Source organism: Panthera pardus, unplaced genomic scaffold (assembly GCF_024362965.1).
Source record: "Panthera pardus isolate Hobbes unplaced genomic scaffold, ASM2436296v1 HiC_scaffold_16, whole genome shotgun sequence".
Classification (NCBI taxonomy): domain Eukaryota; kingdom Metazoa; phylum Chordata; class Mammalia; order Carnivora; family Felidae; genus Panthera; species Panthera pardus.
This window is the reverse complement of record NW_026526721.1, coordinates 130172029-130184087: the sequence shown is the minus strand read 5'-3', so window position 1 is coordinate 130184087 and position 12059 is coordinate 130172029. Positions and strand designations below refer to the sequence as shown.

The 12059-nt window shown below is 42.2% G+C and overlaps 1 protein-coding gene across 1 annotated transcript in view; it reads right to left on the bottom strand.

The window, feature by feature from the left end:
• Positions 1-5445, bottom strand: part of MRPL3 (mitochondrial ribosomal protein L3) — a 51596-nt gene extending 46151 nt beyond the window's left edge. Inside the window, exons 1-3 of the mRNA XM_019436396.2 lie at positions 5218-5445; positions 3785-3969; positions 2670-2761 (exon numbers count right to left, since the gene is read on the bottom strand). Of these exons, the coding sequence (XP_019291941.1) occupies positions 2670-2761; positions 3785-3969; positions 5218-5309 (369 nt within the window). The 5' untranslated portion in view covers positions 5310-5445. The remainder of the gene's footprint in view (positions 1-2669; positions 2762-3784; positions 3970-5217) is intronic.
• Positions 5446-12059: the final 6614 nt, after the last annotated feature.

The window sequence follows — 12059 nt, the reverse complement described above, 5'->3', positions numbered from 1 at the left end:
TGAGAGCTTTCCCCCCAAGGTCAGGAACAAGACAGGGATGTCCACTCTCACCACTGTTATTCAACATAGTATTGGTAGTCTTAGCCTCTGCAGTCAGACAACACAAAGAAATAAAAGGCATTCCAAATCGGCCAGGAGGAGGTCAAACTTTCACTCTTTGCAGATGACATGATAGTCTATATGGAAAACCCAAAAGATTCCACCAAAAACCTGCTAGAACTGATTCATGAATTCAGCAAAGTTGCAGGATATAAAATCAACGCAGAGAAATCGGTTGCATTCCTATACACCACCAATGAAGCAACAGACAGAGAAATCAAGGAATCGATCCCATTTACAGTTGCACTAAAAGCCATAAAATACCTATGAATAAATCGAACCAAAGAGTTAAAAAATCCATACACTGAAAACTGTAGAAAGCTTATGAAAGAAATTGAAGAAGACACAAAAAAATGAAAAAAATATTCCATGCTCATGGATTGGAAGAACAAATATTATTAAAATGTTGATACTATCCAAAGCAATCTACAAATTTAATGCAATCCCTATCAAAATTACACCAGCATTCTTAACAGAGATAGAACAAACAATCCTAAAATTTGTATGGAACCAGAAAAGACCCTGAAAAGCCAAAGCAATCCTGAAAAAGAAAACCAAAGTGGGAGGCATCACAATCCCAGACTTCAAGATGCATTACAAAGCTGTAATCATCCAGACAGTATGGTACTGGCACAAAAAAAGACACTCAGATGAACAGAACAGAGATCCAGAAATGGACCCCCAAATGTATGAGCAACTAAAATTTGACAAAGCAGGAAAGAATATCCAGTGGAATAAAGACAGTCACTTCAACAAATGGTGCTGGGAAAACTGTGGACAGCAACATGCAGAAAAACGAACCTGGACCACTTTCTTACACCATACACAAAAATAAACTCAAAATGGATGAAAGACCTAAATGTAAGACAGGAAGCCATCACAATCCTCAAGGAGAAAGCAGGCAAAAACCTCTTTGATCCTGGCTGCAGCAACTTCTTACTCAACACGTCTCCGGAGGCAAGGGAAACAAAAGCAAAAATGAACTACTGGGAGCTCATCAAAATAAAAAGCTTCTGCACAGTGAAGGAAACAATCAGCAAAACTAAAAGGCAACCAACAGAATGGGAGAAGATATTTGCAAATGACATATCAGATAAAGGGTTAGTATCCAAAATCTATAAAGAACAAAGAATCCAGTGAAGAAATGGGCAAAAACATGGATAGACACTTCTCCACAGAAGACATACAGATGGCCAACTGGCACATGAGAAAATGCTCCACATCACTCATCATCAGGGAAATACAAATCAAAACCACAATGAGATACCACCTTACACCTGTCAGAATGGCTAACATTAACAACCCAGACAACAACAGATATTGGCAAGGATGCAGAGAAAGAGGATCTCTTTTGCATTTTGGTGGGAATGCAAGCTGGTGCAGCCACTCTGGCAAACAGTATGGAGGTTCCTCAAAAAACTAAAAACAGAACTACCCTACGGCCCAGCAATTGCACTACTAGGCATTTATCCACGGGATACAGGTGTGCTGTTTCGAAGCGACACATGCACCCCCATATTTATAGCAGCACAATCAACAATAGCCAAAGTATGGAAAGAGCCCAAATGTCCATCGATGAATAAATGGATAAAGAAGATGTAGTATATGTATACAATGGAGGATTACTTGGCAATAAAAAAGAGTGAAATCTTGCCAGTTGCAACTACGTGGATGGAACTGGAGGGTATTATGCTAAGTGAAATTAGTCAGAGAAAGACAAAGATCATATGACTTCACTCATATGAAGAGTTTAAAAGACAAAACAGATGAATGTAAGGGAAGGGATACAAAAATAATATAAAAACAGGAAGGAGGTCAAAACAGAGGAGACCCTTAAATATGGAGAACAAACTGAGGGTTAGGGGAGGGATTGTGGGCGGGGGGATGGGCTAAATGGGTAAGGGGCACTAAGGAATCTACTCCTGAAATCATTGTTGCACTATATGCTAACTAATTTGGATGTACATTTAAAAAAATAAAAAATAAAAGAATAAAAAAAAAAAATCAAGTTTCTTATGATTTGCCTCCGTCTCTTTTTATCTTATTTTTCCTTCCCTTCCCCTAAATTAACTTGTTTTCTTAAATTCCACGAGTGAAATCATATATTTATCTTTCTCTGACTGACTTATTTCACTTAACATAATTCTCTAGTTCCACCCACAGTTACAAATTGCAAGATTTCATTCATTTTGATCACCAAGTAATATTCCATTGTATATATACAAGACCAAAATGTTAATTTTGAGAGGAAAGAATGAAAATAAGTTGGGACAGATTTTTCCGATTATGAATTAAACTGGTACCTTTGTGAGAAGCTAGGTTACACTGTTTTTTGTTCATTGCCCTAGTTAAATCCAAAGCCAGTATCACGAAGACCACCACTCAGGCAAAAGTGAAACATTTACTGAAATAATCAGAAGTAAAGTTCTTTAATAGTATTTATGCTTGACATTAGCCCATTCTTCACCATACACTTATGTATTTTAGGATACAAATACTGCCCGTTCAGATTTGCACAAATAGATCTTGGTACACGTACAGATCTGTTACATCTTCTGTTTCTGTCTTACCTGAAGTAATGTGACCACATGTTTTTGACCATCTTTGGTCCATAAAGGCATCATACCCAGCTTTAGGGCGATAAGGCCTACTCTAGAGGAACCTGGTAATTAAACACAAATCAGTGTTATTACAAACTTTTTCAACACTCGTCAACATGATACAACAGTATTTCCTACACTGTGGTTTCAATATGAGCAATAGGCAGCTAAGACACATGTTAATATATTCACAGAGTAATATACAACTGCTCCTTAGAGATGTAAGAGACTTCAACCATGGCTGGGTAAGATATTGGTACTTAATAAATCTCTGTATAATGAACAAATATACGAGAACTATACAAAATGAAGAAAATAGGTAAACATAATATTCTGCTTTTAAAACAATGCTATTAAGAGAGGGCATAAATCTATCATTACACTTTGCTTTCCTAGTATCAATTTATATCTAACCTCATTAATTGGGAAACATCTACCACTCAAATTCTAAGAACTTAGGTGGGGTAACAGGGATGACACAAGAGGTCACGTTGCTAAAATATGTCAGCCTCCACCATGCCCCTTAGATTTTTTGCATAAGTTCGGAAAGTTACTCCACTAAGAACTTCTGATCACTATACAATTCAACTGACACAATAAACCCCAACCAGAGACCACACTCTCAACAAGACAGGCCTTATTCTTCTTGGTCTGGCTACACATGGGTTTAATACTCTGCGAGCTACAAGTTGCTGATTCTGGAGTTATGCTTTGCAAACCTGGAGTGCTAGAACCCCAACTGAAAACATCACTGTGACACACTGCAGTTTAAATTACACTCCTCCAGCTTTTCTTCCCTGACTTATTTTATTTTTTTATCTGAAGGAAACAAGAAGACATATGCAGAATGATCTTCCTTTCACCTGCAAAATAGCTTCTTGAGGAAATCTTGATTACCATCAGACATTCACTCATAGTAGACCAGCATTCTAGAAATAAATTTGCAAACCAAACTACATTGAAACAGACACACTTGAGACATGAAAAATAAATAAAAGAAATTTATCATTTCGCAGCAGTCACTATGATTTTGAGTATGCCAGTCACATTAGGGAATGAGAACTTCTCAAATATAAAATAACTACCTGGCTCCCAAGGATGTAGAGGCCATGGTTCATCTTTTAAAGGACACAGTTTACTTGCTAATTGGGCTTTATTTTCCTCAGAGACCAACTGCTTAACAAATGAGACATTTTCTTCAGAAAGATGCTCATCCCACCAAGTACCACTCCTGCCATGGAGACTTCTAGCCAAAAGCCAGATGTCTGCTCTGTAAAAACAAAAATTGGAAAACAAACCACAATATAAAAGGTTCCCCCATTTAACATGGGGAAGGGAGGTCACATGCGTTGGAAAGTGTAGTCTGGCCCTTAGGAAAGGGTCTGGAATCTGTGCAAGTTTTTTTTTTTTTTTCCCCCTCACATTTCTTAGGACAAAAATGGGATTCACACATTTTTTTTTTTTAACGTTTATTTATTTTTGAGACAGAGAGAGACATAGCGTGAACAGGGGAGGGGCAGGGAGAGAGGGAGACACAGAATCTGAAACAGGCTCCAGGCTCTGAGCTGTCATCACAGTGCCCGACGCGGGGCTCGAACTCACCGACCGTGAGATCATGACCTGAGCCGAAGTCGGATGCTTAACCGACCAAGCCACCCAGGTGCCCCGGGATTCACATATTTACTGTCAATGATTACCCTACGGTAAAAGGTCTTCATCTTCTCCTCTGGGATAAACCAATTTCTAACAGAGCTGTCCTACAAAGGAGAAGCCACTGACCCATTTGTATATGTCCCTTAATAGTTTACATCCAGTGGAGGTGGCAGAATGTGGGATGCTGACCTTTCTCTGATAAGCTCACCTCTTCCCTGCAATGACATTGCCAAAGCTCAGAAGATACATAAAAGACATGGTCTCTGACCACTTGAACATACCAAGGAAGACTTCAGGGGATGACAGTCGGGAAGGAGGTGTGTAATTCTTGCAGAGAGGGTCAGAAAAGGAGTAAAGCCTTCTGTCGTCTATGCCCCTTTTGTACTCAGGTGCATCCACGTTAGAGTCCCAAATTTTGCACTAATTAGTTGACTGATCTTACTTCCCCAGGCTGCCGTTTTATCTGCAAAACGTAATCATGACTACGGAATAATGATAGTATCTGTAGAAGGAATAACGACAGCAGTTCTATCTCATAAGGCTACGAGAACTAAGACGCCTAACATACTCAACAAAGCATTCAGTACAGAGAAAACGCCCACTAACTGGTAGATAATATAACTGCTGTTGGTAATGCTCTCTGCCAGTCGCTGGCTCATAAACATTAAAAACAAAAAACCACCCCTTCAGTCCTTTAAACGGCGCTTCCTTGGAGTACCGCTCCTAACTCCTGTGTGCCTGCGGTCTGGAGACAGCCCCTTTCTCCTCCACCCAGGGCAGACCCCTCCGCACTGGGCCATGGCACTGCTCCGGGTCGCAGTGTTTCGCAGGGACCACACCTCCACACCCAGTCTCGAACACCCACCTGTTTCCCGAGCCCCGGGCAGCACCCAGGCCGCTCGCGCCGCAGCCCAGCACCCGGGCGCCGGCCTGAGCCAGCAGCCTCCAACCAGGCATGGAGTAGCCGGGGAGGGCTCGGCCCGCTGCTCTTCCTGTCGCCCCGCCGCTCTGCTTTCAAGACGTCCCCACGCTGCAGCCTCGAATCCACCGGAGCCCTCCGGGATCCTCCCGCTGACTTTGTACCGCTGCCCTCCCAGGTCGGAAAAGAGCCGCTGGAGCCACTTCCGGTCCGTTTCCTAATGCGCTCCGGGCACCGAGGTCAACCCCCGGAACTAGAGTTCCGCTTGGGGATAGTCCTACTTTGGATCCCAGTTAGGGTAGGGATGGCGGGGACTAACTGATTTGTCTCTCCAGGGGTTGAAAAAAAAAAAAAAAAAGCGGGGGGCAGGGGGAGGGAAATAGGGAAATGTTCGGAATTTAAACTTTGCCAGAATGAAGCGAACTAGGGACAGGTTCCTTAAGGAGGCCAGGTCACTTCTAAATAATGCTCACTGCTGGGCAGCGCATTGTACTAAACAGCCCTTGATACTGTTACACTGGTTACGTTCAAAACAACTCCAAAAGGAAATTGTTATTTTTATATTCTAAATGAGGCAACAGAGACTCAGAATTTTGGTGCCGGTCCAAAATACTACATCTGGCAGATGGACAGAGCTGGCACTGAAACAGGGCTGGCATGTGTTCACAACAGAATATGGCCAAGGTGATCATGTGTGACTTCCAGGGCTGGATTATACAGAGTATTGCTACTTCTGCGTTGTCTCCGATTGCTCCCTGTGGAGAAAGCCAGTGGTCATGTCCTGCAGACATTCAAACAGCCTTGTAGAAAGGCCTATATGAAGAGGAACCAACTTTTCAGCCAGGAGTGAGCCTCTTAGAAGTGGATCCTCTGGTCCCAGGCAACCCTTCAGATGTCTGCATGTGATGAAAGACCTCGAACCTGAACCACCCAGCCAAGAAACTCACAGGTTCCTGACCAGAAAATTGTCAAAGGGAATAAATGATTACTCTTATTTTTAAGTTTTAGGGTGATTTGTGATGCAGCAATAAGTAGCCAACATACCTTCTGTACAAATAAACCCTTGTCCTGGTTTCCAGACCCAACCCAATCATAATGTGTGTGCCTTGGGAGCTCATTCTACTTCTCCAAAAGTCCATTTCCTTATTTGCCAAATGGGTGTTTGTAGAAATTTGGGAATCAGAACTTAAAAAGTGTAGCAATTTCAAAAGCTCTTTTTATTAGTGATCTGGCTAGCCTGGCTTAAAATGTCCAGGCAGTGGTCAATTCCTGGTTACTACTTGGAATTCAGTAGGCTCAAAAGCTTTGCTTGCTCTTCCTTTCCACCAATTGCTATTGCTGTTACCCTGGACACTTTCAAACAACACTTTGGGCCTTAGAGGAAAAATTACATCTCTTAATTCTAGCCATGCTCTCTGGCTTCCCAGTTACATAAGAAAGGCTCTTCTTTGAACAAATGTGCCTTGAAGTATGCTACATATAAAAAGCCAGAGGAAAAAAGATTTTACTATCAATGCCAATAGCTAGCATTTCTTGTGCATACAGTATGTGCTCAGTGTTGTGGAAATCCCTCAAAGACCACCAGGGCCACACCTGAACTCATACAAAGTTAAGTTTAATTAGCTTGCTACAGCTAGACAGAGCATACACCAGAGGGTGTCTCCATACGAATGAGTTGGGTAGGGCTTGTTATAAGATTTGGACTTATGCTGGGAGATTTTAAGTGGGCATCAGGGAAGTTGGGACTTGTTTTGGAATGCTATCAAGAATCGAGGACATTGGGGGGTGCCTGGGTGGCTCAGTTGGTTGAGCGAATTGTGAATTTGAGCCCCGCGTCGGGCTCTGTGCTGACAGCTCAGAGCCTGGAGCCTGCTTCTGATTCCGTGTCTCCCTCTCTCTCTGCCTCTCCCCCACTCATGCTCTGTCTGTCTCAGAAATAAATAAACATTAAAAAAATAGAAAAAAAAGAATCAAGAACATTGGGCATCTCAAAAAGTTTGCTCTGGAGACAAGAAGAACAAAGTGAGACTCAGGATGATGTTGGGATGAAGGCAGAAATTACTCAGAAGAAGGAACTGTTAGTCATTTCATGGCAGTCGTGTGGCCTTGGGTATGATATGTTAGAAACCTTGTGTTGACGTTCCATTATAGACACAGCAGTCTGATTACTAACAATTCATTTTCACTCTTTCGGTTTATTTTCCCACTTAATCTTTATAACAACCCTGTGTGATAATAGTATAATTATCTCCATTTTACAGTCAAGGGGAAAAAAAAACCACAGAGAGATTGCATAACTTAAATACGGTCACTCAGCCAGTAAAAGGTAGAGCCAAGATTTAAATTTCAGCAGTGTGAGCACAGGGCTTATGCTCTTAGCAATTTTGTTTCCTTGGCTCTCTGTGACCAATATGTTACTTCTCTTGCATAGAATCTCTCTCTGGCTAAAGCGGAAAATTGGTAAGAAAACCTATCACACACAGTGGTCTGTGAGGATTGAGGAGGTGGCTATTCACTCTAGCCTTTGCCCCTGGTGCCAACTCTCTCCTGGTCCATAATAGAGGCCTTGAGTCAATGAAACCCTTAGCAGGCACCACTGCTTAACTAGAACTTAGCAAAGTGTGCTTTGTCTGCTGGTACATAGCACGCATCTTCTGTGTGCCAGCCGGCCTGAGGTGTCATCATATTTGATTTTGCCATGGCAGTATGCTCCTAAGTGGCAAGGACCAGGTCCAGTTCTTGAGGGAACCAGCCAGGACTCCTTTACGGCACTCGGGCACGGAGCTCAAGATGCCTGTCCTTTCTGATGTCATCCTTCAGATCCGCCTCTACCCCTAATAGCACTTTTCCTGTCTGGGACTTCCGTTCCTTGTTGGAACAAAGATAACCCCCACAATCTGTTTTTAGTACTACGGTTCTATACTTCTTACTCCTCTAATTAAAAAAGCTGATATAATGTTCCCCTTATTGAGTAGGACATTAAGAATAGTTTCACTTCTGAATTTCTAAAGCCATGTCCAACAAAAGAGACTCACCACAGAAGGAGTAGGTTTCAAACCAATAGTTTATTGGAAATATCTTTGCTATGTGTTTCTGCCATTAGGCTCTTCAGTTAGTTCTTACAATGTTTGTGATATGTCCTATATGCTTGGATTATTGCAGAATAATTAATTTTTCATTGTTGGCTAATTTGCATTTTATATTCATTTATGCTCTCTCTTAGTTCATAACATGCCTTATATTTGAAATTAAAAATCTTTTTGAAGTGAGCTTAGACTTTTCATTCAATTAATCATGGCTTTCTTCCCTTTTTTCTAAAAGTTGTGAGAATTTAGCATGTTCTAAAATCAATAGAGATCTTATGAAGGTGATTTGAGTATAGGACAGGACAGTAGCTGAAGTGAACTTTAAGAAACCTTGAACTTTGAGACTCCATTGCTGGCTGCATAGAAAGCTTAAAAGACCATGGTGCAAAATCCACAGATGCTCATTCAGTAAGATGATGAATTCTGCTTCAGTGTCCTCCAGTAAGACCAAATCACAGTTTTCACTTTCAATATAAGGCTTTTGAAAACATGATTTTATTTATAAATTCTTAAGTCAGCTCACAGACTTTAGGGGTCCAAGAGATGACCAGACTGGAAAGCCTAAAAAAAGAGAAGAAGATGGAGGAGGAGGAGGAGGAGGAAGAGGAGGAGGAGGAAGAAAAGTAGGGGAGGAGGAGAAGGAGGAGATGGAGAAAGAGGAAGAGTGTGGCCATGTAGTGATGTGGGTTTAAAGTTTCTCAGCGTCCTGTCCCCCCTATGTTGCATTCAGAATGGTTCTGAACCTCAACGTAATTAAGCCCATCTACATTTCTCTAAAATTCTTCGATGACTGAACAGAAGTGTTAGCTATCTCCAATGGGGCATCACATGCCAGGGGACCAAATGCTTTAAACCAAAGGCAGGCCCTTCTCCCCGGTCTTTCTTCTGATGCCAGTGAAGTTCTGATGGCTAGAGTGTGACTCTAGACCAGTGAATATTCTTGTCACCTGGAACCACGGTCAGGGTGTCCCCTCTGAGCCCAGAAGATACAGAGTCTCGAGAAATTCATAGGGGCTGAGTTCATTTGGGATTTTTGATCATTCTTGGAAGGGGTCCCAGAAGAATGAGGAACAACCAACACGTCACTCTTGCTGAGTGGCAGCACCGCTCTAAGGGCTTTACGTATGTTAAGTAGCTCCTCGCTTATCATTGTAGTTACTATTATTTTCATCCTCATTTGCAGATGTGGAAATCGAGCCACAGAGAAAACAAGCAGCTCATTCAAGGTCAGAAACCTTAAGTTTGTTAAGTAAGTGGTAGATTCGGGAGTTGAGCCCATGCAAGGTGACTCCAGAGTCCAAGTGCCTAACTGCTCTGTGGTACTGCCTCTCTCCCAAGTAGAAAAAGCCACATGACACGCTACTGGAACACTGAACTTGGCTTTCAGAGGTTGTCCTGGGCAAACAAAGACTGGGGATTGTCGTGTTCAGTCTGCATCTTTAGAGACTTGATCAGCCTGGATCAGAATCAGTCGGGCTCAAGAGAGAGCAATGAGATCAATAGCTTGAGATGCTCACTCACTTATCCCTCGTATAACCTTCTTGTCGGGAAAGAAACAGGAGGCTCTGTGATGCCCTGCATCAGTGCCTTTCAAAACTAAAGGTACTTAGACATTACCTGGGGGATCTTGATTAAATACAGAGGCTGATTTTGTAGATCTGAGGTGGGGCCTGAGAGTCTGCCTTTCTACCAAGCCCGTGAGGTCATGTAGGTGCTGGTGAGCAGACCAACTTCGAGTAGCAGCATTGTAGAAAGAATTCTGAACTTGGGATCTAACCTAAAATGACACTGAGTAAGTCACTTTACCTCTCTGTTGTCCATCTGTGAGATGGCAGAGGAGCAGGGTTTTTTCAGCTGAGGTTCCTTCCAGGCTTTTTAAGTTAACTTCTTTGTAGAAGACAGAATAATGGTTCCCAAAGTTATCCACATCCGAATCCCTGGAAGCTGTGAATGTGTTCTGTTACATGGCAAAAAGGACTTTGCAGATGTGATTAGGGTTGAGGGTCTCAAGATGTAGAAATGATCCTGGGTTATCTGAGTGGGCCTTAAATGTAATCACAGGAGTCTCTCAATTTGGGGAATCTTCCTGGCTGCAAGAATAGAAAAAAAAAAAGTAAGATAGACGCAAGGTGGAAAGGATACAGCCTGCCTCTGCTGGCTTGGAGGATAGAGCAAGGAATCCACAAGTCAAGGAATGTGAGTGGCCTATAGAAGACAGAAAAGGCAAAGAGTGGGTTCTCTCATCCGCAAAAGAATGCAGCCTTGCTGACATCTTCAGATTAGCTCGCTAAGACTTGTGTTGGACTTCTGACCTCTAACACTGTAAGATGATAAATTCGTGTCATTTTATGCCACTAAGTTACTAAGTGGTAATTTGTTATGGCAGCAACAGAAAACTAATATAAACCTTTACGCCCAAAGTCCTAAATGCTGATAACTCATGGAATAAACAGATCTTGATTTTGGACCATTTTGAGATGTGACAAAAAGGCAAGAATCACTGTTGTATTTTCAAGTTTGCTTTTGAGTCTGAGAAGGATAATTCTTGGTAAGGTTTGTATCCATTGCCAACTGCGTTATTTTGTACATACGTATGTCAGAAATATTTATTGACCATCGACTATGAAATACATAGTGCTTGGCACATAGTAAGTACTCAGCAAATATTGGTTGAATAATCAAATGAATTTGAATCACACTGCACTAAGTGCAGGGGGTAATAAAATGATAATGATGATACTTGCTCTTTATGGAGCATTTTCTATGCCAAGCGCTGGGCTCAGAATAGATACCATCAAGATTGCTCCTCACAATGATAGGTATGGTCACCATTTTACAGAGGTGATTATATATAAGATTCCTCAGAGAGTAAGTAACTTGGCCAATTAGCGAATAAGTAGCCCAGCTGGAATTCAAAATGTAGGTATGTTTGACTCCAAAATCCCCAGACGCTCTACTCTATGGCTTCTGCTTCAAACATGCAAGATGAAATACCCCGAGTCCTTGAGGAACTTACAGTAAAGCAGGCAAGACAGAGGAGGTAAAGAGTCAAGGTGGTAAGTGCCAGAGTAAAGGTGTATGTTCAAAGTGTCCAGGCGGGTTACTCATAGAGAAGGTAACATCTGAATTACTCCTTGAGAGGAGAGTAAGAGTGCACAGGGGCAGAGTAGTGAAAGGACATTCTAAGGAAAGGGAACATGGCTCCAGCTGCTATTCTGGGTAAGAAACCACTTAAAACTTTTTGGCGTAGAACAACCACCACATTATTATTTGTGTGGCTTCTGTTGGTTAGGAATTCAGAAAGAGCACGGGGAGAACAGCTTGTTTCTGCTTCATGATGTCTGGGAGCTCAGCTGGGATGACTCAAAGACTGGAGGTGATGTTAGCTGTGGGGCTGAAATAATTTGAAGGCTCATTCGTTCCATGTCTGGTGCTAGACGCTGCCATCAGTCAGGACCTCAGCTAGGCTGTTCTCTGGAACATGTATATATGGTCTCTCCATGGGACTGCGTGGGCTTCCTCATGGTGGCTGCATTCCAAGAACAAGCATCTCAAGAGAACCTGATGTAAGCTGTGTCACCTTTTATGACCTATCTTCATAAATTACGTGCTATTACTTCACTTCAGATACGAGTTGGCCCAGATTCAAGGGGGAAAGAACATAAACCCACCCCTGGGTGTGAAAATGGCAAAACCACCTTG